The sequence below is a fragment of the Rhinatrema bivittatum genome, chromosome 5, assembly GCF_901001135.1.
Source record: "Rhinatrema bivittatum chromosome 5, aRhiBiv1.1, whole genome shotgun sequence".
Classification (NCBI taxonomy): domain Eukaryota; kingdom Metazoa; phylum Chordata; class Amphibia; order Gymnophiona; family Rhinatrematidae; genus Rhinatrema; species Rhinatrema bivittatum.
This window is the reverse complement of record NC_042619.1, coordinates 119917632-119944093: the sequence shown is the minus strand read 5'-3', so window position 1 is coordinate 119944093 and position 26462 is coordinate 119917632. Positions and strand designations below refer to the sequence as shown.

Genomic DNA, 26462 nt, shown 5'->3' with positions numbered 1-26462 from the left:
TGCTCTGGCTGGAGGAACAACTCTGGAATTTTACCAATCTGCAAAGGTCTTCCATCTTCCAGGCAGTTTTTCTCTAGGACCTTTGTGACATCTGGCTGTAGTCATCAATTTGCTGCGTCAGTGTCTGGGTCCTGGATATTTGTAACAGACAGTGTGGCTGTCTGTAGCTGACATTTTTCAGCCACACATGCAAACCTTGAAGCCACTGGAACTGGCCTTCATGGAGCCAGACATTACATATACATTTTTTAAATGTAATCTTAAAATAGTTTCAGTAGCACTGAAGAATGCTATTGAGGGGCTGCTGAGGCAAATGAAAATTGGTTCTTACCTGCTAATTTTCGTTCCTGTAATACCACAGATCAGTCCCAAAAAGTGGGTTGTGTATCCCTACCAGCAGGTGGAGTCAGAGAACAATTAGAACTTTGGGCACTGCTACATAACGGGAGTGCCACCTGCAGTCACTCAGTATTGACCTGTACCCAAGCCCATACTAACAGAACTAAATAACGAAGGGTAGCACCCAACCAAATTTCCGGACTACCACTTCGTCGCTGGCAAAAACCAGACCGAACAACTGCTAAAAACTGCTCCATGAATCACGTCTGCAAAAAAGGAGCTTCAACAATAAAAAAAAACTTAAGCAGGTCCTGACCAAGACAGTCTTTTGGTTTCTGAAGAAAGGGGTGGGCCTCTGGACTGATCTGTGGTATTACAGGAACGAAAATTAGCAGGTAAGAACCAATTTTCATTTCCTGAACATACCCAGATCAGTCCAGAAAAGTGGGATATACCCAAGCCACCCTACACTGGGCGGGACCCCAAAAGACCCACACGAAGCACACTCTCCCCGAAGGATGGTTCATCAGAAGCCTTAACGATCAATCTGTGATGTTTTGTAAAAGTGTGAATAGACGACCACACCACCACCCTACAGATCTCCTGAAGCGACAGTAACTGACACTCTGCCCAGGAGGTAGCCTGAGTCCTAGTGGAATGAGCTCTGAGACCCAAAGGCACCCGACACCCTCAGACTATGTATGCCACGCAAATAGCTTCCTTAATCCACTGAGATATGGTTGCCTTTGATGCTTTGTCCCCCCTTCTTTGGGCCACCAAAGAGAACGAACAAATGATCAGAACGTCTGAAGTCATTGGTAACCTCCAGATTAACGCAATAAGGTGCGCTGAACATCCAAAAGATGAAGGTCTCTGTTCTGAGTAGACTCCCAGGACCAGTTAGGGAACCCCGGAAGTTCCACAGTTTGAATGACGTGAAAGGCTGAAACCACCTTAGGGTCAAAGGACGGAACTGGACGTAACTATACCCGATCGTCGTAAATCCGAAGAAAAAGATCCCGACAAGACAGCACCTGCAACTCAGATCCGATGGGCCGAGCAAATGGCCACCAAAAACACCGTTTTCAAAGTCAGATCTTTCAGGGAAACTCCACAAAGAGGCTCGAAAGGAGCGCCACATAGAACTTGCAGGACTAAATTCAAACTCCAATCCGGACACACCGAACGGATGGGAGGGCACAAATGTTTGACCCCCTTAAGAAACAGAGCAATATCTGGATGCGCTGCCAGCAAACAGCCTTCAAAGTTTCCCAACAAGGCACCAAGAGCTGCAACTTGTACACGAAGGAAATTGAACACCAAGCCCTTAGCGAGGCCCTCTGCAGAAAGTCAAGCACCAGAGGAACATGCACCGCTAAAGGGTCGCAGGAACGCTGACACCATGTCTCAAAAAGCTTCCAAACTCTCACATAGGCCATAGAGGTGGCTGGACGTCTCGCCTGTAGGATGGTGGAAATGACTTGTTCTGAATAATCCCTGAAGCGTAAATGTTGCCTCTCAAAAGTCAAGCCGCAAGAGAGAAGCGATCCTCCCAATCCAAAAATATGGGCCCCTGACGGAGCAGATGCGTTAGATGAGCCAGCTGAAGTGGACCCTCAAAGCCAAGCTTACCAGATCCACGAATCACGGATGACGCGGCCACCCCGGCGCCACCAGAATCACCCTTCCTGGGTGCCGCTCTATGCAATGGAGAAGCCAACCTATGAGGGGCCAGGGCGGGAAGGCATACAGCAGAATTCCTGTGGGCCAAGGACACTCGACAGCATCTATGCCCACCAAGCCCTGTTCTCGGCGACGGCTGAAAAAACGAACTTTTTGTGTTCGCCTGCATTGCCATCAGATCCAGCTGAGGAGATCCCCATCTGGCGCAAATGAGATTCCACGCCTCGAGAAAGAGTTCCCATTCCCCTGGGGCTAGTTGTTGACGGCTGAGATAATCGGCTTGCACACTCTCTACTCATACGACATGGGATGCGGCAATGCCCTCAAGATGGTGCTCCACCCAGGTGAACAGAAGATGTGTCTCCAGTGCTATGGTGGGAATTCGAGTCCCGCCTTGCCAGTTGATGTATGCCACCGTTGTTGCATTATCCGAGAAGACTCGCACCATTCTGCCCTGGATCCAGGGAAGAAACGCCCACAGGGCCAGATGTACAGCCCTGGTCTTGAGCCGGTTTATGGACCAGGATCTTTCCATCACCAACCAGAGCCCTTGGGCGGACCTGTCTGCACACACTGCCCCCCAACCTGAGAGGCTGGCACTGGAGGAGATTATCAGCCATTTTGGAGTGTCCAAATCCACTCCCCGTTCCAGATTGTCCAGGACAGCCACCATGACAGACTGGCTCTGGATTCCAGAAGTAGAGGCATTGGTAGATGGAATTGCTCCGACGCTGGGCTCCAGCGAGACAAAAGCGCATGCTGTAAAGGTCTTAAGTGAGCGAACGCCCAAGGAACCAAGTCCAAGGTTGAAGCCATGGAGCCCAGGACCTGAAGATGCCACACTGTGAGATTGTTCCTTCGAAGAAGGGATTGTATTTGTTCCTGCAACTTCCCTATTCGATCCGCCGCTAAAAACACTTTACCCAGCAAGGTATCGAATTGTGCTCAGAGATAAATCAACTTCTGAGTGGGTTTCAAGTGACTCTTCTGCACATTGATTACCCAACCTAGGGATCGCAATGTGAACATCACCATGTGCACTGATCTCTCGCAGTCCTCCCGAGACTTTGCGCAAATCAACCAGTCATCCAGGTACGGGTGGACCAAGATTCCCCCTTGAAAAAGGAAGGCCGCCGCCACCACCATCACCTTGGTGAACGTGCGAGGAGCTGTTGCGAGACCAAATGGGAGGGTTCGAAATTGGAAGTATCGTCCCAAGACCTTGAACCGCAGAAACCTCTGGTGATTCAGTCGGATTGGAATGTGTAAATACGCCTCAGTGAGGCCCAGAGAAGTGAGAAACTCCCCTTTTCGAACCGCAGCCATCACAGTTCCTCGGGGTTTCCATACAAAAGCGAGGAACCCAAAGGCAACGGTTCACCTTCTGCAAATCGAGGATGGGCTGAAACATGCCCTCCTTGGGGACCACAAAGTACACAGTGTGCCAACCTCGTCCCTGTTGAGCCTCCGGAACTGGAACAATAGCTTTGAGCTCGAGAAGTAGTCGTAGAGTCACCCGGACCGCCTCTCGCTTGACACTTGAGGCCACTCAGGACCTCCACAAAAACCTCCTGGACCGGGCGCGAGAACTCCAGTGCATACCCGGTCTTTGATCACTTCTAAGATCCAGCTGTCTGACGTAATTCTTGCCCATTCCGTGTAAAAGTTGGATAATCTGCCTCAGACAGCTTAGACGACGGAATGGGTGCTCGTGGCTTCAGTGGGGGTTTTTATTACTTCCAGTACCAAGATGTCCCGAATTTCTTCTGGGCCGGAGACCCCCTTGAAAGGACTGCTGGCGCCCCGAAGCAGGAGGTGTGGAGAATCTATCCACTCTGAACGGCGAGAGTCCTGAAACTAGCTCGAGGAGGGAAGACTCTCTTAGAAGATCTTTTACCTTCCAGCAACCGATTGCCCTTGGATTCGGCAAGCAGCTTTACTAGCTGATCCAGATCACCCCCAAACAGGAGCTTGCCCTTAAAGGGTAGATTACAAAGCTGGGACTTGGAGGACAAATCTGCCGTCCAATTTTGCAACCAGAGGAGACACCGCGCTAACACCAAGGACACCATACCTCTCGCCGAGGTCCTCACCAGATCATACAAAGCATCTGCAACATAAGCGACGCCTGCTTCTAGGCGGGTGGACTGCAGAACCCCACTGTCGCCGGTACCGGCCCCGGCAGCAGACTCCTGGACCCAACACAGACAGGCTCTGCATGAGGCTAGTGCAAACCGCAGCCCGAAGGCTTAGAGCAGCAACCTCGAATGCTCACTTCAACTGAATCTCCAGCTTGCGGTCCTCCATATCCTTAAGGGCAGCCACCCAAGCAACCGGGATAGTGGTCTTTTTCGTGACTGCGACATCCACCTTTGGAATCTTCAGTAAATCCAAAACAGACGATAACGGGTACAGTTTCGCCATAGCTCTGCCCACCTTCAAGCCGGAATCCGGAGTCTCCCACTCCTGGGTCACTAGTTTGCGCACCTTCTTAGGCAGAGGAAAAGATGTTGCAGGACCCCCAATGCCATCGAGGACTGGATTGATGCCCTCGTTGTCAGACTCTTCTTGAGAAACCTTAAGTCCCAGAACTTGAAGGACCTGGGGAATAAGGGGTCTTAACATCCCGCTTGAACAAACGCACCACGCTGGGGTCATCTGGCTCATCAGTATCCACATCAGCCGGATCCGGGTCTGCCGCCCCTACCACCCCAGAAGCCAGCGTCGCCCCAGACTCCGGGATTGGATCTCGCGTACCCTGGGGAGAATCCCTGTGGGGTGAGCCTGATCAGAGAGGCGCTGACGAGGGTCCATACCCCAACCGCTTTTCTCAGGCGGGTCCGAACCTGCCCCCAGGAGACTGGGCTGCTTTACCACCGAGCGTTTCCTTGCCAGGAAAGCCTGGTGCATAAGGCGGACAAATTCTGGAGAAAATCCCTCCGGGTCCCCTTCCCCCACTAGAGATTCGGCTGGGGTGATATCATCAGTTCCACCGGGGCTAGAACAGGCGGAGAATCCTCTTCCCGTGAAGCCGAAGGTGAGACAGACATTCCCTCCCCAGGGAAGGAGGCAAGCAGCCCTGAAGAGCCCTCTAACCCCAGGGAACACACTGCGCATAAGGATGACGCATGTAACGCCTGGCCGCATGACCCATACGCACGGCTGGCCTGCGATTCTGTTTTCGGTCCCATCTGAGCAGTGTGCCAATAGTCTGAAGTGAAATAGAAAAGGGCATGAATAAAAAAAGCAACGCTCAAGAGCCATGAAGTGGAGAAAATTTCAGTGAGGCAGGACCAGAAAAAAACTCAAAACTTTTTGTGCTGCCGGCTAAGAGACTACCGGCTGAGGAGAAAAAAAAACACGCAGCCGTGCTGTGGGAAAGGAGCCTGTCTATAGGGAAATCGCAAGGCCCCCAAGCAGGGAAGCGGCGAATAAACGAGGCAAATGGAGAACAACTCACCCTTGCCCTCAGAAAACGACCCAGAGCCCCGGGAGCTGAGGGGAACACTGCAGGCAGCTTCCCCGGCCGGCCTTAAAAGACCCAAGTCCCTCCTGCACCTCTCCTTACCTCAGCACTGAAGACTGTCAGTCAGCCGCAGTGAAAACAGCTTTTTTTTTTTTTTTAAATGAAACTTTACCAAGACACAGAGAAAAGCTGTTGCAGGAGACGAGGGAGCAGCTGTAGCAGAGACGGTGGTGAGTAGCTAGGAGCCCCTGGTAGTCAGACACCGAACTGTGACGGGTGAAAGCATGACAGGAATATCCAATTCCCCGGACGCCCAGCTTCTACTGAGGGATGGCCCACGAAGGCGCTTAACACCTCAGGAAGCGACCGTAAACCAAAAAATTAAATTCAAACTAAATAAAAAAAATATATAACTAAAGACTGCAGGTGTGCATCTGTACCACCCACTGGAGTCAGAGAAATACTGAGTGATTGCAGGTGGCACTTGTTATGTAGCAGTGCCCAAAGTTCTAATTGTTCTCTGACTCCACCTGCTGGTAGGGATACACAACCCACTTTTCTGGACTGATCTGGGTATGTTCAGGAACTTGGAGTTTAAGAAAAACTATAAGTACCAAATAAAGGGTACGCGTTTAAGCAGAAGATTAAATAAATAAATAAAAATGAAGGAGTCAAGAGACAACATGCGAGAACTGCCGCACATGCTCAATAGCACAAAAGCTCTATGAGCTAGGAGAGAAGATTCAGTTTGGTGCCAGATATAGTCACCCATGTGTCATGACTAATTCAGACCCACTTGTCAAAGAACTTTGGTTTGATTGCCTGGTCAGGATTCTGCTCCCTTGATAGACAGACTGAGGAATGGTATGGACCAGCATTCACAGTCCTGGGGTGGAGGGTTGTGTCTACCACCCTCAACAACAATACCCTGTGCCAGTAATATCCCATGCCCAGACTTAGGGTCCATAGAAGCTGTGGCATATGGCACCTAGCAGAGGTCAGTCACTAACAGCTGAGCTAGGCAGGAGTTATAAAAATAAAGGGAAAACCCACAGATAGTTGTGAATGACAGCTTACTGCACCTTAACCAAAGCGATGCCAGCTCTGACAACTGGAAACCCAAAGGAAGAGGCAGTGGCAACTGCTGAGGTGAATCCTCCAAAACTGCCCCGCCCCCCAAACAAAACCCCAAAAGTATTTTGCCCTTCCAGCAATCTATTTACTAACCTGCACATTTGAAATGGAACTTAAAGTCTTGGTCTTAGAACTGCAGAAAGTGGAGTATAGAAACTTTTGATAAGCATATGACTCAAAGGATTTAACACACATCGTCCACAGTTACAGCTAGACAACTAACTTCCAAACAAGGGGCATCTAGAATTTAGATGCTTGAAGAGGTAGATATGCAAACCACTGCTAGATTGGATCCTCATTTATGCCATAAAAACATGACAAAACTTTGTAGTTCAAAGCAAAGCAGTTTCCTACAATAATCCATCCATACAATAGAAAGAGTGATGTAGGAGTGAAAAAAATGTAGAAAAAAAAATACAAGACAGCAACTTAAGGAGCTGGGGGGGGGGGGGGGCATTATAAATTGTGTGCTTAGGGGATTTTTGTTTTGTTCTTAGTTTTGTCTAAATTTTTTTTTTCTTAACTTTGTTTTGTTTTATATTGTGCTTTGCCTCTCTTCCATCCTTTCAGTCCCCTTTCCTTCCCCTCCAGTCTTTGCTATGCAGGCCCAAACCCAAAGCAGGTACCAGGCACCAATTTTTAGGCAACTAGGAACTTTCAAGGCTTGGTACAATGCATCATTTACATGCTTTCTACTAATTTTTCAATAGCTTTTGAGGCCACAAATAGTCAGGATTTTGGGTCAACTAGAAAGGCTGACAAAAATGCGTGACAAGCAGCAGTGCTCTACCACCAGAAAAGTTACCATTCTCAGCATGATCTTAAGAAAGCATTCTGTGTTTGTTGTGATCATCCCAAGGCTGCACCCAGCCCAAAGCTCCACATATTAAAATGAAAGTCACACAAACTTACTTATCGTCTCTTTCTAAACATTTAACCAGGATTGGTAATATTCCAGACTTTATTAAATCATCAATGGGTGGATTTCTGTCACTGGATAACAACTTTCTGGAGGTAGAAAAAAAAAAAGACAAAATTAATTGACCACATTAAATACTGCAGAAACAAGATAGTTTCTCTGTTATCTGTTTTACCTTGCAGCCTGAACAGCACTCAACTGGATCACTGGATTATCACTGGTGGCATTCTGTAATATAGCTTCTAATGTTACATTTTGCTTTAAAGAAAAAATAAAGAACACTTACTCAGCATATGAAAGTTCAACAAGAGAGATCAACATGTTAGTGGTAAACTATAACAACATTTGCAGAAACTGAATCTCATTTGACAAATTTCAGTATTAACACTATAGCTATTCCAATGTTATCAAAATGTTATTTAATCAGAAGATGTTTTATAGATAAGCTTACTGCTTTGAAGTCTGCATCAACATCTGAGTCTTCTAAGCTCTCTTCTTGGGGGACATTTCTCTTTTTCAATAGATGTTCATCTCTCTTGTTCTGAAAGACAAAATCCAATTAACAGGGTGAAACACCCAAATAGGTATAACATTTGTATACATCATCACATTTAAAAACAATTCAGAGAAGAATAAATATAATTAATTTAAAAAAATTCACCTCTGCAATACAAATAAACTGGTTAAACACCATGGCCATTGTGTAAGAAAATTGGTTCTTACCTGCTCATTTTCATTCCTGTAGTACCATAGATCAGTCCACATTCATGGGTTTTATACCCCTGCCAGCAGATGGAGACAGATAAAGTTTTATTGAAACTGATATATAATTAAGTGTACCACCTCCCTCAGTATTGATGTGTATCCAAGATAAGATGCAAAAACCTATAAAATCTGACAGCCCACCCCCTCCCCAATGAACAGGAGAACAGTGATGTTAAAGCACACCAGACTATGTCCAAGAACAGAAGCAACACACAAAACAGCATAGAGAACTGATAAAGCAAAATTGCTTACCTTGTGATAGGTGTTATCCCAGGACAGCAGGATGTAGTCCTCACATATGGGTGACGTCATTGACTGAGCTCTAGTGCGGGAAAACTGTCAAAGTTTCTAGAAACTTTTGACTGGCCTTGTGAGGCCACTGAGCATGCCCAGCATGCCATGATATTCTCTGCCACAGGGGTCTCTCTTCAGTCTCGTATGTAGCAATAAGCTTTAGCAAAAATAAAATAAAACGTATCTGACCCAACTCCCCGGGGTGGCGGGTGGGTTTCGTGAGGACTACATCCTGCTGTCCTGGGATAACACCTATTACAAGGTAAGCAATTTTGCTTTATCCCAGGACAAGCAGGATGCTAGCCCTCACATATGGGTGATTAGCAAGCTAGAGGCTGTCATTTTGTAGTGAAGCATTGTTGTTGAAAATGAGGCAGCCGAAGATCACAGCAGATTGGATGTAGAAGGAGTTGGGATTAAACTGGAAACAAGTTCTTTAAGACAGATTGTCCATAGGCTGAATCTTGTCGTCCCTGCTTGTCCAAACAGTAATGAGCTGCAAAGGTGTGAAGAGAACTCCATGTTGCTGCTTTACATATGTCAAGGATTGGCACTGAACGATAGTGTGCTACTGAGGTTGACGTTGCTCTTACTGAATGTGCCTTTACTCGCCCTTGGAGAGGAAGGCCTGCTTTTTCATAGCAAAACTGTATATAATCTGCTAACCAGTTGGATAGAGTATGTTTACCCACTGCTTTACCCGGTTTGTTTGGATCATAAGAAACAAATAGTTGAGTAGATTTCCTGTGGACTGCAGTGCGGTTTATGTAAAATGCTAGTGCATACTTACAGTCCAAGGTATGTAAGGCTGTTTCTCCTTGATGGGAATGAGGCCTTGGAAAGAATGTGGGTAAAACTATGGATTGGTTCAAGTGGAATTCCGTAACTACTTTGGGAAGGAATTTTGGATGTGTACAGAGAACCACTCTGTCATGTAGGAATTTTGTATAGGGTGACAAGTGCTTGTAACTCACTAACTCTTCTAGCTGATGTAATGGCTATGAGGAAGATAGTCTTCCATGTGAGAAATTTAAGATCACAGGAATCTATGGGTTCGAAAGGAGAACGCATGAGTCTTGTTAAAACCAGATTCAGGTCCCATTCTATGACTGGTGGCCGAATTGGTGGTTTTAGGTGCGTTAAACCTCTCATAAATCTAGTGACGAGAAGTTGCATGGAAATTGAGGCATCTCCCATCTTATGGTAAGCTGAGATTGCACTTAAATGTACCCTTACAGATGAAGTCTGGAGACCAGAGTCTGAAAGATGGTATAAGTATTCTAGTAAAGAAGTTGTGGAGCAGGAAAAAGGATCAATACTCTTTTGCCTGCACCACAAAGTAAACCTTTTCCATTTCGAAGCATAGTTCTTACGTGTTGAGGGTTTATGTGAAGCTAGAAGCACTTGAGATACATTGGTAGAAAGATTGAGTGGTTGTAAAATCAAGCTTTCAACATCCATGCTGATAGGGATTGAAGGTTGGGGTGGCGCAACCGACCCTGATCCTGAGTTATGAGAGTGGGAGCTAGTCCTAGGCAAATTGGTTCTCTGATCGAGAGGTCTAGAAGTGTGGGAAACCATACTTGTCGAGGCCAATATGGGGCTATGAGTATCATGGACCCCTTTGTCCTGTTGTAGCTTCACTAGAGTTTTGGTTATGAGCGGTATTGGAGGATACACGTATAGTAGGCCTGAGTTCCAAGGGCGAGCAAAGGCGTCCTTGGCTGGCTGGTTTTTCTGTTTGTGTAGAGAACAGACGCTGTCCACCTTGTGATTCAGGTGTGACGCAAAGAGGTCTATTGTTGGTTGACCCCACCGTTGAAAGATCCTGGTTGCTACCGAGGGATCCAGGGACCATTCGTGTGGGTGGAATTGACGACTGAGTGGATCCGCTAGTACATTTTGAATGCCTGCCAGATAAGTGGCCCGGAGAAACATCGAGTGTGTTAGGGCCCAGGCCCAAATCTGTGCAGCTTCTTGACAAAGGAGATACGGCCCGTACCTCCCTGTTTGCTGATGTACCACATGGCTACTGTGTTGTCCGTTTGGATGAGAATAGACTTGTGTGAAAGGCAGTCCTTGAACGCATGCAGCGCATAAAGTATAGCTCGAAGCTCTAGGAAATTTGAGAAGTTGCTTCAAGCTTTGTCCAAGTACCCTGGGTTTGGAGATTGTCTATGTGAGCTCCCCAACCCAAGGTGGATGCATCTGTAGTTAGAGTAATCTGTGGGACTGGTTGCTGAAAAGGTAGGTCTTTGCACAAGTTGTCCATGTTCGCCCACCAAAGTAGAGAATCTTAGTTGGTGGGTCACTTGAATTGGATAATGTAGCGGTTGAATGGCTTGGATCCATTGTGATCGGAGAGTCCATTGAATAACCCTCATGGCAAGCCGTGCCATAGGAGTGACATGAACTGTGGAGGCCATGTGGCCTAGTAAGGTTAGAAATTGATGAGCTGTCGCTTGGTTCTGTGAGTAAATGGAGTTTGCCAGGAGGGAAAGTGTCCTTGCCCAATCTTCGGGTAGAAAAGCTCTTGATAGGATAGTGTTCAAGTCTGCACCTATGAATTGAAGTAGGTGAGATGGAGTAAGGTGGGATTTTTGATAGTTTATGAGAAAACCCCATGGAGTGAAGTACAGAAATTGTTCGACTGAGAGAAGCCAGAGCTCCTTCTTGAGATTGACTTCTGATGAGCCAGTCGTCTAGATATGGAAAGACATGGACACTGTTTGTGCAAGTGTCCCGCTATTACTGCCAGACATTTTGTGAAAACTCTGGGAGCAGAGGCCAGTCCGAATGGCAGAACTCTGTACTGGAAATGTTGATGGCCCACCATGAAGCGTAGGTACTTGCAATGAGGAGGGAATATTGAAGAATATTGAAGAAGTGGAAGCATGGTGACTAACGAAACCATCCTGAACTTTTCTTTTTTCAGAAATTTGTTGAGATTTCTGAGGTCTAGGTTGGGACATAGGCCTCCTGTTTTCTTTGGAATGAGGAAATAATAGGAATAGAATCCTCTGCCCTGCTGAGTCCAGGGCACTAACTGTACAGCCCTGGCTCTCAGAAGGATGGATAATTCTGTTTGTAGATGAATTAGTTGAGATTCCTGTTGTGGAAAGAAATTCTGTGGAGATTCTGGTGGAATTGAGAGGAAATTGAGTTTGTAACCGAGAGACTATGGAGAGTACCCATTGGTCTGATGTAATTCTTAGCTAATGTGTGTGAAAAAAGGATACTCTTCCACCTATGGCAGGTCTGGTCGAGGATTCAGGAGATGGACTTGTTCTCTGGCCTGTATTTCAAAAGCCCGCAGCTGGGCCTGTCTGTGGAGGAGGTTGCGGGCGAGTAGTTCTTGGCTGTCTAGCTTGGGAACGCTGTTGTGGTCTGGTTGACCTACCCCTAGAGGCTTGGGGGTAGTATCACCTTGGCCTGTAGTATGGGCGTCTGGTTTCTCTCGTAGGTTGTGTAGAGGGTTCTTGTGGAACCTGTGACAACTGACGTAAGGTCTCTGTATGGTCCCTTAAGCTGTTGTACGGCCTCTTTGACCTTTTCGTCAAACAAGTTGTCCCCCACACACGGCAAGTCAACAAGTTTATCCTGGACCTCAGGTCTGAGGTCCGAGGCCTTAAACCATGCCCATCTACGAGCGGTGATTCCAGCAGCTGCTGTTCTGGAAGCTGTCTCAAAATTGTCGTAGACCGCCCTCACCTCATGCTTTCCGGCTTCTAGGCCTTTATTGACTATGGCCTGTGCTGCCTCCTGAAATTGTGTTGGTAAAGAAGTGACAAATTCTTCCATCTGCTTCCAAAGATCTCTCTGATACGGTGTCTCATACAGTTAAGAGATTCTGGCATTCAGGATGGCGCCTTGATACTCCTTTCTTCCAAGGGACTCTAGAAACAGGTGCTCTTTACCCGGTGGGGTTGAGGAGTGTGGGCGGATACGCTTAGATTTTTTCTGGGCAGATTCCAGTACCACAGATTGATGTGGTAGCTGTGGTTTTTGGTATCCTGGAGCTGCCTGTTCCAAATATGTCTACACGCTTGTTTACTGCTGAAACAGAACATGGGTGTTCCCAGATGCGGTGTTGGAGATCCAAGAGTACTTCATGTATTGGAATAGCCAATACTTGCTTTGGTGGGTCAACAAGCTGCAGGACTTCTAAAGTTTGTTGCCTTGTATCTTGTTCTGCAGTCAGCTTAAAGCAGTGGTTCTCAACCTTTCTAATGCCGTGACCCCGCAATACAGTTCCTCATGTTGCGGTGACCCCCTCGCCCCGCCCTCGCCCGTGAGGGTGGGGTGAGGGCGGGGCTTTGGTCATATGGGGGCGGGGTTATGGATGGGGTTGGATTTTAGTGCACACTTATTTAATTATGACATTTATAATGTGAATGTAACTCAACTCACCATAGGTTCTCACATGCATGGCACACTGACCCATGATAGTCACGGGGCTAGATGTAAAAGTACAGTTTGTATCCACAGGAACCCCCCTGACCTACAATAATGGATGTAAAGCAGAATTATGACATTCCCCATACAACTCACCCTACAAAAAAGATATTCTGGTTCTAGTGACATCTCAGTAACAGCAACTCAAACTCCTTCTATTTCCAGGCTCAATAGCCCTACTTATGAAAAGACAGCAGTTTACCACCAATGCATGTCCTCTGAGAAAACACAACAAATAAGACCGATACAAACGCTTACATGCTAGCAAAATATCTCATCTCGGTAACAGACACAGAACCGACCTAACATACTCCCAGGATCTGTAGTAATGCACATAAACTAATCCGCACACAGTTACACCTGTATTATGGAATACATTCAAACAGGAGCAACCCTATCTATGAAAAGGCAACACTACAAATATTAAATCAGGTCCTAAAAACCAATACACCTCTTATTAGGAAAACAGAACTAGCAAGCAGCTATAGATCCCCACACAGAAATAATTGTAAAACTATACTAATAAGCAGAATAAATGTTTCAAAACAGCTATGAACATCCAACAATTAAAAACGCATAAAAACTATTAAACATTCTCCAAACACCAATAAAATATTTCAAAAAAGCAGACATCACACAATTAAAATGGCAGTCAAGAAAAATAAACTTAAAAAGCCACCTTTACTTACCCCCTCCAGCAGCTCTCCTACTCCCCTTCCCTGCAGGCCGTGGCACTCACCAGAAGCAGCAGTAGAAGCTAAGCTCTATACTTATGGTCCTCTTCCTTAGTGCCCATGTCTCTCACACACACACACCATACCAGTCATGCCCCCATGACCAGTTTCTGTCTCTCACACACCAATCATCTCCCAAACAGTCTTTGGCACACACACACCAGTCACCTTCCTGAACAGTTTCTCTCATGCCATACACACACACACAGGCTTCCCACTCCCGTGTTCTACTTACATATATGGGCTTCTCACTCTCATAATCACTCACACACACACACACCAGTCACCTTCCTGAACAGTTTCTCTCATGCCATACACACACACAGGCTTCCCACTCCCGTGTTCTATTTACATATATGGGCTTCTCACTCTCATAATCACTTTCTCTGTCTCTCTCTCTCTCACACACACACCCACTCACTCACCAGTCTCTCACTCCCATGCTTGTTCTCTCCACATGCACAGGCTTCTCATTCCCATAATCACTTTCTCTGTTACACACACACCAGTCTCTCTCATTTCCATGCTCACTCTCCACGTGCACAGGCTTCTCATTCCCTGAATCACATTCTCTCATATTCACACACACACACCAGTCTTTTTCTCTCACACACACCATCACCTTACCAAGCAGTCTCTCTCTCTCATGCATGCACACTCACCCTGGTTTCTCACTCCCATGCTTTCTTTCACCCCCACAACACCAGGCTTCTTACGCCCATGCTTTCTCACATACCCAGACTTCTCACTTCCATGCTTTTTCTCTCTCTCACACACACACACACATCAGTCACATCCCTGACTAATGTCTCACACTCTCACATACACATCAGTCATCTCCCTGAGCAATCACTTTCATTGTCTCTCACATACACACACACATCAGCTCTCTGACCAGTCAATCACACACAGGGTGGCTGGCTGCTTCTCTCTCTTTCTCTCACTCACTTCCTCTTCTCCCCCGAGCACAAATGGGAGCTGCAGCAGCCTCCGCTGGCCAAGAAAGAAGAATCCCATCGGCCGCAGGAGGCTCATGCTGCTGTCTCCTTTCTCCATTACCGGCTGCTTCTATTGCTCAGGGACCGATGCTGCAGCCGCTGCTGCTACTTTTTCGCGCGGCTCTCTCTCCTTCCCGCGCACCACGATTCACTTCCTGTTCCGGGTCACGGGAGGGGGGGCGCAGGAAGAAGAAAAGGCCCAGCCGCGGGTGCAGAGCTTCTTCTAGCGCCGCTGCCGTTCCCGCTGGGCTTGAACGTGCTGACAGCCCGGCGGCAACGGCAGCGGGAGAGACCGGGAGCGCACGACCCCTGTGTTTTGGGCGTTCGACCCCTGCCGGGGTCGCGACCCATAGGTTGAGAACCGCTGGCTTAAAGGGAATGGTGTCTGCCATGTCCTGTATGAAGTTGAAAAAAGAAATCTTCTGGTGGGGACTTTTTCCTTTGATCTGGAGGTGAAGGCTCAGACATGAAGTCCTCAGAAGATGTGTCAGTCTGTTGATCATCCCAAGAGTCATCTGGCTCGTCTCTATATGGAGATCGTGGGGGAGACCTGGGTGGGTGATGAAGGCCTGAAGGGCCTGGCTGTAGATCATCAGAAGGGATTAATGGAGAAACGACCTCCAATGGTTTTCGTGGAAGTTTGTCGATGACATCTTGATATATCTGTAAAGACGCTGAAAAAATGCCAGATCATGAGGTTCAGGATCTTCAGATGGTGGTTGCATTGAAGGAATAGTAGTTGGTATCTATGCAGGTGGTGTTAGACGTGTCCGTAACTGTGTCGAAGATGTCGACGGTGATGGCATCGAGATCGGCTTCGAAGAGGTCGATGGTATTTGAGCATAAATGGATGTCGATGCCGTGATGATTCTCTGTGAAGCCATCGATTCCATGCTTGTCGTTGTCGACACTGGCATCGGTATATTTACCAGCATCGATGCTGTGTACATCGGCGGGACCGCCGGAGTGGGTTGTTGATCCTTTAAAGCTTGTATGACCGCTTGTCTGATGAGATCAGACAATTCTGGCGTTACAACTGAACCAGAGCAGTTGTAAGCAATGGCGGAGGCTGAGGTATCAGATCCTGCACAAAGCCCTGTGGAGGACCTGGTATCGATGGTTGCGGCAAAAGAGGCCCAGGCGCTGAAGGAACAGATGTTTCTTGGTTCCGTGGCCGCTTCGCTGTCTATTCTTCCTGGGGAATGGAACCGGACGTCGATGTTTTGTTTTATGTTGATCGGCAGACTTTGTCAATGCCGTGGATGACGGTGGGGAAGGATGATATCCCGATCCTTCCGGGCGAGGTTTTTTTTTTTTTGTTTTTTTGTTTTTTGTTTTTTTTTAAGTAAGATGCGCTTAGTAGCTCCGGCCAGAGACGACTTCGATGACATGGAGGGAGATGGAATAAGTTGTAGGTGGAACAAATGTTCCATTTTCTCTTGCCTCGCTTTCCTTCCCTTCGCCGTCATCTCCGCACATTTTGGACAATTATTAACATCATGCTTTTCACTGAGACACATGACACACTGTGTGGGTCGGTGATAGACATTGTTCTGTTACATACAGGGCATTTTTTGAAGCCCGTAGCCATTTTTAGGTCGACGGCAGTCAATGAAAAAAATGAGAGTTCGTGAGAAAAAATTTAGTTTACTCAAAGAGCAAAATATGAGACAGAGGTACTCACCAGCCGGTGGAAAACCCCGAGAGACTCCAATGAGAGAGAATATAGAGAAAATGTGACTTTTCAGTCAGAAATTGTTGTGAGAGACTCGCAACGGCTCCTGTCCCGTGATGCCTATAGCAGCACGGAAAAACGAAGACTGAAGAGAGACCCCTGTGGCAGAGAATATCATGGCATGCTGGGCATGCTCAATGTCCTCTCAGGGCCAGTCAAAAGTTTCTAGAAACTTTGACAGAAAGTTTTCCCGCACTAGGGTTCCGTCAGTGACATCACCCATATGTGAGGACTAGCATCCTGCTTGTCCTGGGATAACTGTTTTACTTGCAAACAAAAAAAACAGCACAAATTAGAAACTCACCCCTCATACTTGGGAGGGTGTCTAGACTGGTCCTGGTACTACAGGAATGAAAATTAGTAGGTAATCATTTTTCTTTCCCTGTATATATACCCAGATCAGTCCTAATGGGCTTAGGATGTACCTAAGCCCATTATACTGGGTGGGACCCAGAGAGTCCCACTCGCAGCACGCTTTTACCAAAATATGCTGCAGTTAGAACCCCAACATCCAAGTGATAGTGTCTGGTGAACGCGTGCAGTGACTTCCAAGTCTCTGCCCTGCAAATCTCCTGCTAAGACACCTGAGTCTCTGCACAAGAGGCCACCTGATTGTGTCGAATGAGTCCTCAAACTGTCTGGCACCGGCTGACCCTTGGCAATATAAGCTGAAATGTTTGAGCCAGTTTGCAACAGTAACTTTAGAAACTCAATGCCCCTTCCTCAGGCCATTTAGAAAGCCAAAAAGATGATCCGACATACGAAAATCATTAGTGACTTTCAGTTATCTTAATACACACCAAACATCCAAAAAAAGCCAGAAGTTCCACAGACTTGTTAACATGGAACCCCAACACCACCTTCGGGAGAAAGGAAGGTACTATACGCAAAGACACCCTGTCTCAAATCTGCAGAAACTGATCCCTGCATGACAAAGCCTGAAGTTCCGAAATCCATCCTGCCGAACAAACAAACCAGAAAGACCACCTCAAGAGTCAAATCCTTCAGTGTAGCTCTCCTCAGAGGTTCAAACAGAGCCACACACAAAGCTGTAAGCACCAAATTAAGACTTTAAGACGGGCAAGCCTTCCTCACAGGACGCAAATTCATCGCTCCCTGAAAAACACACACAGCATCCAGGTGAACAGACAGGAAATACCCCTGAACTTTATCACAGAGACAGCCCAGAGCTGCTACCTGCACCCTCAGAGTTGTAAGCTAGACCCTTGACCAGTCCTTCCTGATAAAAAGTCAAAATATGCAACACAGTAGCTTATAGCGCCCTGCAACCCCCTAGCCACATACCAGGACTCAAAAACCTTCCAAACATGCACATAAGATGTTGAAGTCCTCCTGGCTTGCAGTAAGGTGGCAATAACCACTTCTGGATAACCTCTGCGCCTCAATCTTCTCTCAAAAGCCAAGCCACAAGACAAAAGTGAGCCGCCTGATCTGAAAATATGGGGCCCTGGAGGAAAAGATTTTCCAGGTGGCTGAACCTCAGGGGCCCATCTATGGACAGGTTGACGATATCTGCAAACCAGGGGTGGCGAAGCCACTCTGAAGCCATCAAGGTTACGTCTTCTGGATGTCTATCTTCTGTATCACCTTGTTCACCAAATGCCATTGGGGGGGGGGGGGTGCTGGCTTCAACTGAAGGTCTTTAAAATCATGAGAGGTCTTGAACGAGTAGATGTGAATTGGTTATTTACACTTTTGGATAATAGAAGGACTAGGGGGCACTCCATGAAGTTTGCAAGTAGCACATTTAAGACTAATTGGAGAAAATTCTCACACTCAACGCACAATTAAGTTCTGGAATTTGTTACCAGAGGATGGGGTTAGTGCAGTTAGTGTAGCTGGGTTCAAAAAAGGTTTGGATACGTCCTTGGAGGATAAGTCCATTAACTGCTATGAATCAAGCTTAGGGAATAGCCACTGCTATTAATTGCATCAGTAGCATGGGATCTTCTTGGTGTTTGGGTATTTGCAGCCTGGTTGGGCCTCTGTTGGAAACGAGATGCTGGGCTTGATGGACCCTTGGTCTGACCCAGCATGGCAATTTCTTATGTTCTTTTGAGCCTTTGCATTCACCCAGATCACCATCAGGTCCATGTCCTGGAAACGAGTTGCATGGCCACCTCCAACAGCTCCCACTCTCTGGGATCTAATACCTTCCAACTCAGGAAGTCCACCTGAAGGTTGACCACCCCAGCAATGTGCAACACCGCTATCCGCTCCAAGTGCTGCTCTGCCCAGAGGATCAGCTCTTGTGCTTCCTGGGCCACTGCTCGACCCCTTATTCCCCCATGGCGGTTGATATATGCCACTGAGGCTGTGTTGTGCAACAGAATTCTCACTGGATAGCTGAGTAACCAAGGCAGAAAAGGCAGTAACAAAACGCACCGGCTCTAGTCTCTAACAGACTGATAGACCACGAAGCTTCTCTTCTCGACCACTGGCCCTGTGCCACCTGATTCTGACACACTGCTCCCCAACCTAACAGACTGGCATCAGTAGTGACTACCACTCAATCTGGAACGTCCAAACCGACACCATGCTCCAGACTGGCCCGAAGCAGCCATCAGGAAAGACTGCCTGGCTTCCACCATGAGTGGCAAAAGGAGATGAAATTCTCCTGACAACGGATTCCAGCAGATTCTGAAGAAGTTGCATATGTGCGAATGCCCAAGGAATTAATTCCAGAGTCGATGCCATGGAGCCTAGGACTTGCAAATAATCCCATACTTTGGGCACTGTGAGCTCCAACAGGTAAGTCTGACCCTGTAATTTCACAATCCTCTCCCCTTCCTTGTGCTTAACCACACCCCCAGATACTCCAGGGCCTGAGGGGGAACAAGATGATTCTTCGCAGCGTTCACCACCCAGCTTAATGACTGCAAGCATTGCAGCACTTTCTGCACTGACTGCAGACAAAGAACTTCAGACTTTACCCAAATGAGCCAGTAGTCCATGTACGAATGCATCAGCACCCCTTTCTCTTCTTAAGGCCCGCCATCACCACCACCTTGGTGAACGAATGTGGTGCCGTCGCCAGATGAAGAGAAGGGCTCGAAACTAATGTTACCAGAGAACCATGAAGCAGAGGAACGTCTGGGGCTCTTGCCGGATGGTTATATAGAAATAAGCCTCTGTCAGGTCCAGAGATACCAAGTACTCCCCTTTGCGCACTGCCACAATGGCTGATCTTAGGGTCTCCATACGAAAAATGGGGAACTGAGGGCCGAATTCACTCTTTAAAGCCAAAGTGGGGCAAAAAGACCCATCCTTTGGCACCATGAAATGGATGGAATATCTCCCCTTCTGCTGCTCTTCTAGCGGAACTGGCACTATGGCTTTCAGTCGCTTCAAGCAATCCAATGTTCCTCTAACTGCGGTCTGCTTTGCAAGCGGACCTCAAGGGAACATGACAAAGGTATCTCTGATGGGACAAGAAAATTCTAAGGCATAGCCCTCTTATCACCTCGAGGACCTACTGGTCTGTGGTAATCTTGACTCACTCCATGAAAAAAAGTGTACCATCCACCCTGTGACTGCTGCAACTGAAGAGTGGGCCAGCCTCGCCTCATTGCGAGGACTTAGCACTGCCTGCACTAGCCCCTGAATTGTCCCGGGAAGGCTTCCTGGCCCTGCAAATGGACTGATTCCAGGAGGATGTCCTGGTAGGGGCTTGCCACTGTGGACCTCTTGAATTCTTGGACTAGGTCTGAAACCTCCAACTGTCCTGAAACCTAGCCCATGCAGGCACAACTTTCTGTTCTTAAGCTTGTCTTCCAGTAACCTGTGTACCTTGGTTTCACCTAGATGCTTATCTGCTCTAGGCCGTCAAACAAAAACTTCCCCTTAAAAGGAAGCGCTACCAGTTGAGTCTTGGAATACATGCCTGCCGACCAGGTACAAGACCACATCAAACATCTAACAGACACCGCTGACATAATTCAGGAAGAGGTCCTCAAGTTCATAGAAGGCTTCAGCACCATAAGTCACTGCCACCTCCAGATGGTCAGCCTGCTGTGCATCACAGTTCCCCCCAAAGCTTGCGAACCTTGCAACCACTGGACTCAATGCAGACATGCTCTCTGTACCAGACTACTGCACGTATGGCTACAGCTGAAACCTCAAAGAACCTCTTGAGATGAAGCTCCAACTTATGATCCTGTACATCACAAAGCGATGGAGCCTGCCATAAGAATAGTAGTCTGAAGGGGGATATGATAGAGGACTAGAAAATCATGAGGGCTAGATCGAGTAAGTGTGAATTGGTGATCTACTCTTTCAGATAACAGAAGGACTGGGGGCACGCCATTAAGATAGAAAGTAGCACATTTAAAACAAATCTGAGAAAATTCTCACAATGCACAATTAAGCTCTGGAATTTGTTGCCAGATGATGTGGTTAGTGTAGCTGGGTTTTAAAAAAAGGTTTAGATGGGTGGTGCTGTTGAGCTGAGCTACAAAATGGCCGCGTAACTTGCCTGCTCCGCTAACCCTCGCAGCATTTTAGGCAGCGAAGTGGACTCAGATTATACTCAGTGATAGAGGATCCTTTGCGGGAACACCCCAGGATGGCTACAAGGAAACGGCCAACTGACCTGAAGCAATTTTCATTCAGTAAATGCGCTGACAAACTACCAGCAGATGGAGCCGACCAGGCCCTGCAGCCTACTGTTCACGCGGAAGCGCAGGCGGCAGCTCCAACACACCCTGCTGAATTGCTTGATCCGCTTACTGATTGTCAATATGCTGACTTGCCGACCAGAGCAGAAATTCGGGGATGATTCATGGAACTGAGAGCGGACATGAAGGCGCATAAGACGGAGTTACTAGCCTCCATAAATGAAATGAGAGAGGACATTAATGCGTTGGGACTCCGTGTAGATGAATTAGATGTGCAGGCTGACAACCAAAGTCTTATGCTGGACACGTTAACTCAGCAACAAGCGCAAACCTCTTCGGCGGTAGAAACTTTGACCGACAAGCTCGAGGATATAGAGAATCGGTCGAGGAGGGCAAACCTCAGAATAAGGGGAGTGCCGGAGCTGGAGCAATTTGTGGACTGCGAAAGCACTGTGATCTCTTTCTGCAAACACCTACTCAGCTACAATAATCGGAACGGGGAGGACAACGCGGATGATCCTAAAATATATCTCGAAATGGCTCACCGGGCGTTGGGTCCTAAACGGGATAATTTTCCTCGTGACAATTGTAAAGTTTCATCATTTCAAGGTTAAGGAAGAAATTCTTAAGGCAGCGAGGCAGCATCCTGATTGGCGCTGGAAAGATCTCAATATTGCTATTTACAATGATCTGGCTCAAACCACGCTTCAGAAACGTTACCAGATGCGAGAAGTGACCTCTGTGCTCCAAAACGCTGAAATCCGGTATCGATGGACCTTCCCTTTTGCCTTAATGTTTCAGCACAACGGCATCTCATACTGGATGAAGAATGTGGCGGAGGCAGCAGCTTGCTTTCAGCAAGCCGGTCTGGAGGCTCCATTTGCAGTCGCAAGCAAATCGAAGCCAGCTTTGCCAGTCACCACCCCAAGATGCCAGTGGCCAGGCTCCGGGAAAGGCAGACTCAGTCAGCAACGATCGCAAATCAATGACCCAACGCCTGGAGAAGGGTGAACTTATTTGCGGCTGCTGAAACTTATTTCTTATGGTCTGGTGTTGAGTTAACAAGATCACATTTTGATTGGGAAGCAGTTGACAATGGAGAACTGGTCTGGTTTGCTTGAGGCATTATACATTAACAGTTAATTGCCTAAATTTGTATTTCTCTTTTCACAGTTCAGATGAGAGAGAGGGCGGAGTGGGGGGGGGGGGGGCGCATTTGGTGGCTAGACTCAACATGTACCCTCGATGTTCAGATTCGCCATGGGATAGCGAATCCTGTCTTGCAGGGGTAGGGGAACGGCGGAGATTACAATATTACTTTAGCCTCAGTGGTGCATGCATGTCACAGCGAATATTCTGTACTATGTATGAGGATTAGATTTGTAGTAGTTAAATTCTCTATAGAGCTGCCATTGGTAGACTCCCCAAAGAGGATCTATCTATCTTCTTAAAAGAAATGGTTAAGGTTGTCTCTTTAAATGTAAAGGGCCTTAACTCCTACAGGAAACACTATCTTCTCCGGAGGGAACTGAAATTTCTCAAAGCTGATATTGCCTTTGTCCAAGAGACTCACTTGAAAAGAAGACATCAGCATTTGTTGGCTTTTAAAGAGTATTCTCATGTTATGTTGGCTGCCTGTGGCAGCGCCACTAAATACTCTGGTACTGGTATTCTCATTGCTTCACATTTGGTGTTTGATTTCATAGACCAAATATTGGACCCACAGGGTAGATATGTACTGGCTAAGATCAAAATTAATTCCCAAATATACACATTAGTTTCTTTGTATGCCCCTAACCGGGACCAGGAAGCCTTTTTACGGGAAATACAAGGTTTACTACTAAAGCACGTGGAAGGGGCGCTTATTATAGGGGGTGATTTTAACATTACATTATGCCCAGCTTTAGACAGCTCCTCCAGTCAAGGCATGGCTGACTTGGCTAGCCGACATACATTAAAAGACCTCATAGCAGACTGGCAGCTGGTTGATGTATGGAGGAACAGATATCCCCAGTCCCGGACTTATTCTTATTATTCTGCTCCCCACAACAGCTACTCCCGTATTGATTATTTTCTAGTAGATAAACTTGTAGGCAATCAGGTCCAAAAAGTGGACATCGAAGCCATTACTTGGTCAGATCATGCTCCTGTGAGCATGGAGGTCGAAATGGGAGTACAGGATGTAGGAGATAGGTTCTGGAAATTGAACGAATCTTTCCTGCAGGATGACAGTTTTGTTCAATCCCTGGACAAACAGATACAAGAGTATTTCACTTTCAACACTGATCCCCTGATCTCTTCCCAGTACTCTCTGGGATTGTTCTAAAGAAGTGGTACGGGGGTTATTCATTTCCAGGGCAAAGGAACTTAAAACGCAGGCGAGACCAAGAACGGTCTGCGCTCTTGGGCAAAATTCATACTCTGACTAAAGAACATATGAAACACCAATCGAATCGATGCTACCAACAGCTCCTAGCACTTAAATCAGAACTGCATCAGTTAGATAATAAGCATCTTATTCAATCGCTGGAAGTCACCAAACAGATCTATTATGAAGGGAGTGACAAAGCAGGGCGTCTACTTGCTAGACAGTTACGAGCTCGCCAATTCCAAAACAACATCTCTAAAATCAAGGGGGCTACGGGTAGCATACTTACGGATTCCTCTGGAATCCGAGCAGCCTTTTCATAATTCTATCAGAAACTTTATAGCTCGGTGAATGACATACCGGACTCTCGTATAGAAGATTATCTACAGAGTGTCACCCTCCCCACACTTACTTCTGAACAATGTCTGATATTGGATGCCCCGATTACTGCTGGCGAAGTGCTTATGGTTATTAAATCCCTAAAATTAGGCAAAGCGCCAGGCCTTGACAGACTATCGGGGGCTTATTATAAGAAATTTGCCCAAACAATTTCCAGCCCCCTTGCCCATTACTTTAATAGCCTTCGGGACGGTGGGAGGATAGGAGTGCAGGCCAATGTGGCTGGGATTACTGTGCTGGCGAAACCTGGAAGGGACCCGACAATGCAGCTCCTTCGTCCTCTCTCCTTAAATGTTGACCTCAAGATCTTTGCCAGATTACTAGCCATGAGGCTCAACAAATTTTTACCCTGTTTAATACAGTCAGACCAGGTAGGTTTTGTGCCTCAGCGCATGGCGGCAGATAACATCTGAAAGGTACTGGATTTAATGTGGTGGGTGCGCAAGGAAAAGGATCCAGCGGTGCTTTTGTCTATTGATGCTGAAAAAGCGTTCAGTTTGGTCCACTGGCCTTTCTTATTTCAAACCTTACGGAAGATGGCGTTTGGACCTTTTTTTATTACATGGATACAAAAGCTTTATGATCACCCTCAAGCCCGGGTTAAAGTGAATAATGGGTATGGGAAGGCATTTGAGATTGGCCGAGGCATAAGGCAGGGGTGCCCGCTGTCTCCTCTCCTTTTTGCACTCTATCTGGAGCCTTTAACGACAAGTCTTCGCCGAGCCTCTGATATCAAGGGCGTAACACTAAGTTCCACGCAATACAAACTTTCAGTATTCGCAGATGACGTTTTGCTTATCTTAACTGACCCAGTTATCTCCCTATGGGGGGTAATGAGGGAACTTAGTGCATTCGGCAAGGTATCTAGTCTTAAGGTAAACCTAGACAAATCCGAGCTTCTTAATATTAACTTGGATCAGCAGGATATTCAAACAATAAGCCAACAATATCCATTTAAATGGGCTAAGAAATGTATTAAATATTTGGGAGTTTATATATCTGCTAATCTATCAGAATTATATGCCATTAATTATAAGCCACTCATTTCCAAACTTACTTTGGATATGAGCAGATGGAATAAAGGGGCTTATTCCTGGCTTGGCCGCATAGCTATCATTATGGAACTTAGTGTTACGCCCTTGATATCAGAGGCTCGGCGAAGACTTGTCGTTAAAGGCTCCAGATAGAGTGCAAAAAGGAGAGGAGACAGCGGGCACCCCTGCCTTATGCCTTGAGCAGGAGAGCCATTGTGGTCCTGGGCACACGTTAGAGTGTGTTCTCTTGGAGGCAGTGTATATTGCATTGAGCTAAGTATATCTGCTGTTGCTTAGAATTTGTGTAGAAAGCTTCTGTTCTTAATTCCTGTGTGTTTTAATTTTAATTATAGTGTGTGTTTCAGTTCTTGATAGTAAGATATTACTCTAGTAAGTTAATTTTGTTGTCTGCTGCATAAGTTGAAAAAAGAAAAAAACAAAAAAAAACCCCCCACCCCCCATACCAAATCGCTCTCCAGCTTGTAAACTGTTTAAGTCTCTCTGTTTTGAAATTAGCTGGCATAAATAAGTTGGTCAAACAAAAATTGGGGCATAAAGACTGTTTTTTAAAACAATTGGCCAAAAGCAAGGAGCCGTCCAGAAGTGCCCTGCTTAACCCAGCTTGAACCAGGCTTAACTGTTTGACTCCCTCCCACCCTGTCCCTCTACCCACCCACCCCTGGGGCTTGTTTTCTAATAAAGACTGCCTAAAGTACCATTGGCGGCGAGATAAATTAGTGCATTGGTAAAAGTCAAGAAAATACAATTCACAAATTCCCATGATGAGGACTATCCAATGTAACTGCTGTGGAGCCTTTATTCTGAGGGAAAGCATCTGGACACTTAGAGCTTGCCCAATTTGTGCACAACTCTCTTCCTTGAAAAAGGAGCTGTCTGAGATTAAAGATAAATTAGCTTCAATTAAAAGTAATACACCCACATTGCATTACTCAGAACATAATTCCCCAATATCACAAAAAAACCAGGAGTCAAGAAAAGGAGATTCATTAGGCTCAGGTAGGCCCCACAGTCACCCATTTTTGACAGATGGGCAGCCAACAGGTACACCCCCCCACTCAAACAGGTCATTAAGTTCTTTAAAATCCAGGAATACAGTGGGCTCAGGTAGAATTAGACCTGTGATGAGGAGACACACAATGTACCAAATGCAAAAAGAACAAGCCATCTCTATATTAAAAACTGAAGAAGTTCTTCAGAAAAACATTGAAGTGTTACCAGAAATGAGAGAAAAAACACAATGCATGCAGTATTTCATGATCCATAACCAAAAGAAAAATCTAATTCAGATGAATAACTGTCAACAGTGGCACAACTAAAAAAAGAGAGAGTGAAGTGAATAGCAAACCTCAACTAATATCTTATAAGGAGTCCAGGAAAAGCAATAACCTTAAAGAGAGTACCTGGAAGGCTATGACCACAAATGCTCATAGTTTGGGAAATAAAATCCCAGATCTGCAGGCCCTAATGGCTGAGGCACAATT

The 26462-nt window shown here is 46.6% G+C and overlaps 1 protein-coding gene across 3 annotated transcripts in view; it reads right to left on the bottom strand.

Moving 5' to 3' along the window:
• The window catches only part of KPNA3 (karyopherin subunit alpha 3), a 276618-nt gene that overhangs the window by 198984 nt on the left and 51172 nt on the right, over positions 1-26462 (bottom strand). For 2 of the 3 annotated variants that reach the window (XM_029602832.1, XM_029602829.1), the window contains 3 exons: positions 7993-8082; positions 7717-7799; positions 7535-7630 (listed from right to left, as the gene is read on the bottom strand). In XM_029602832.1, coding sequence (XP_029458692.1) covers positions 7535-7630; positions 7717-7799; positions 7993-8082 — 269 coding nt within the window. Of the gene's footprint in view, positions 1-7534; positions 7631-7716; positions 7800-7992; positions 8083-8264; positions 8326-26462 lie in introns of those variants that run through there. The other variant, XM_029602833.1, reaches the window with a different exon arrangement.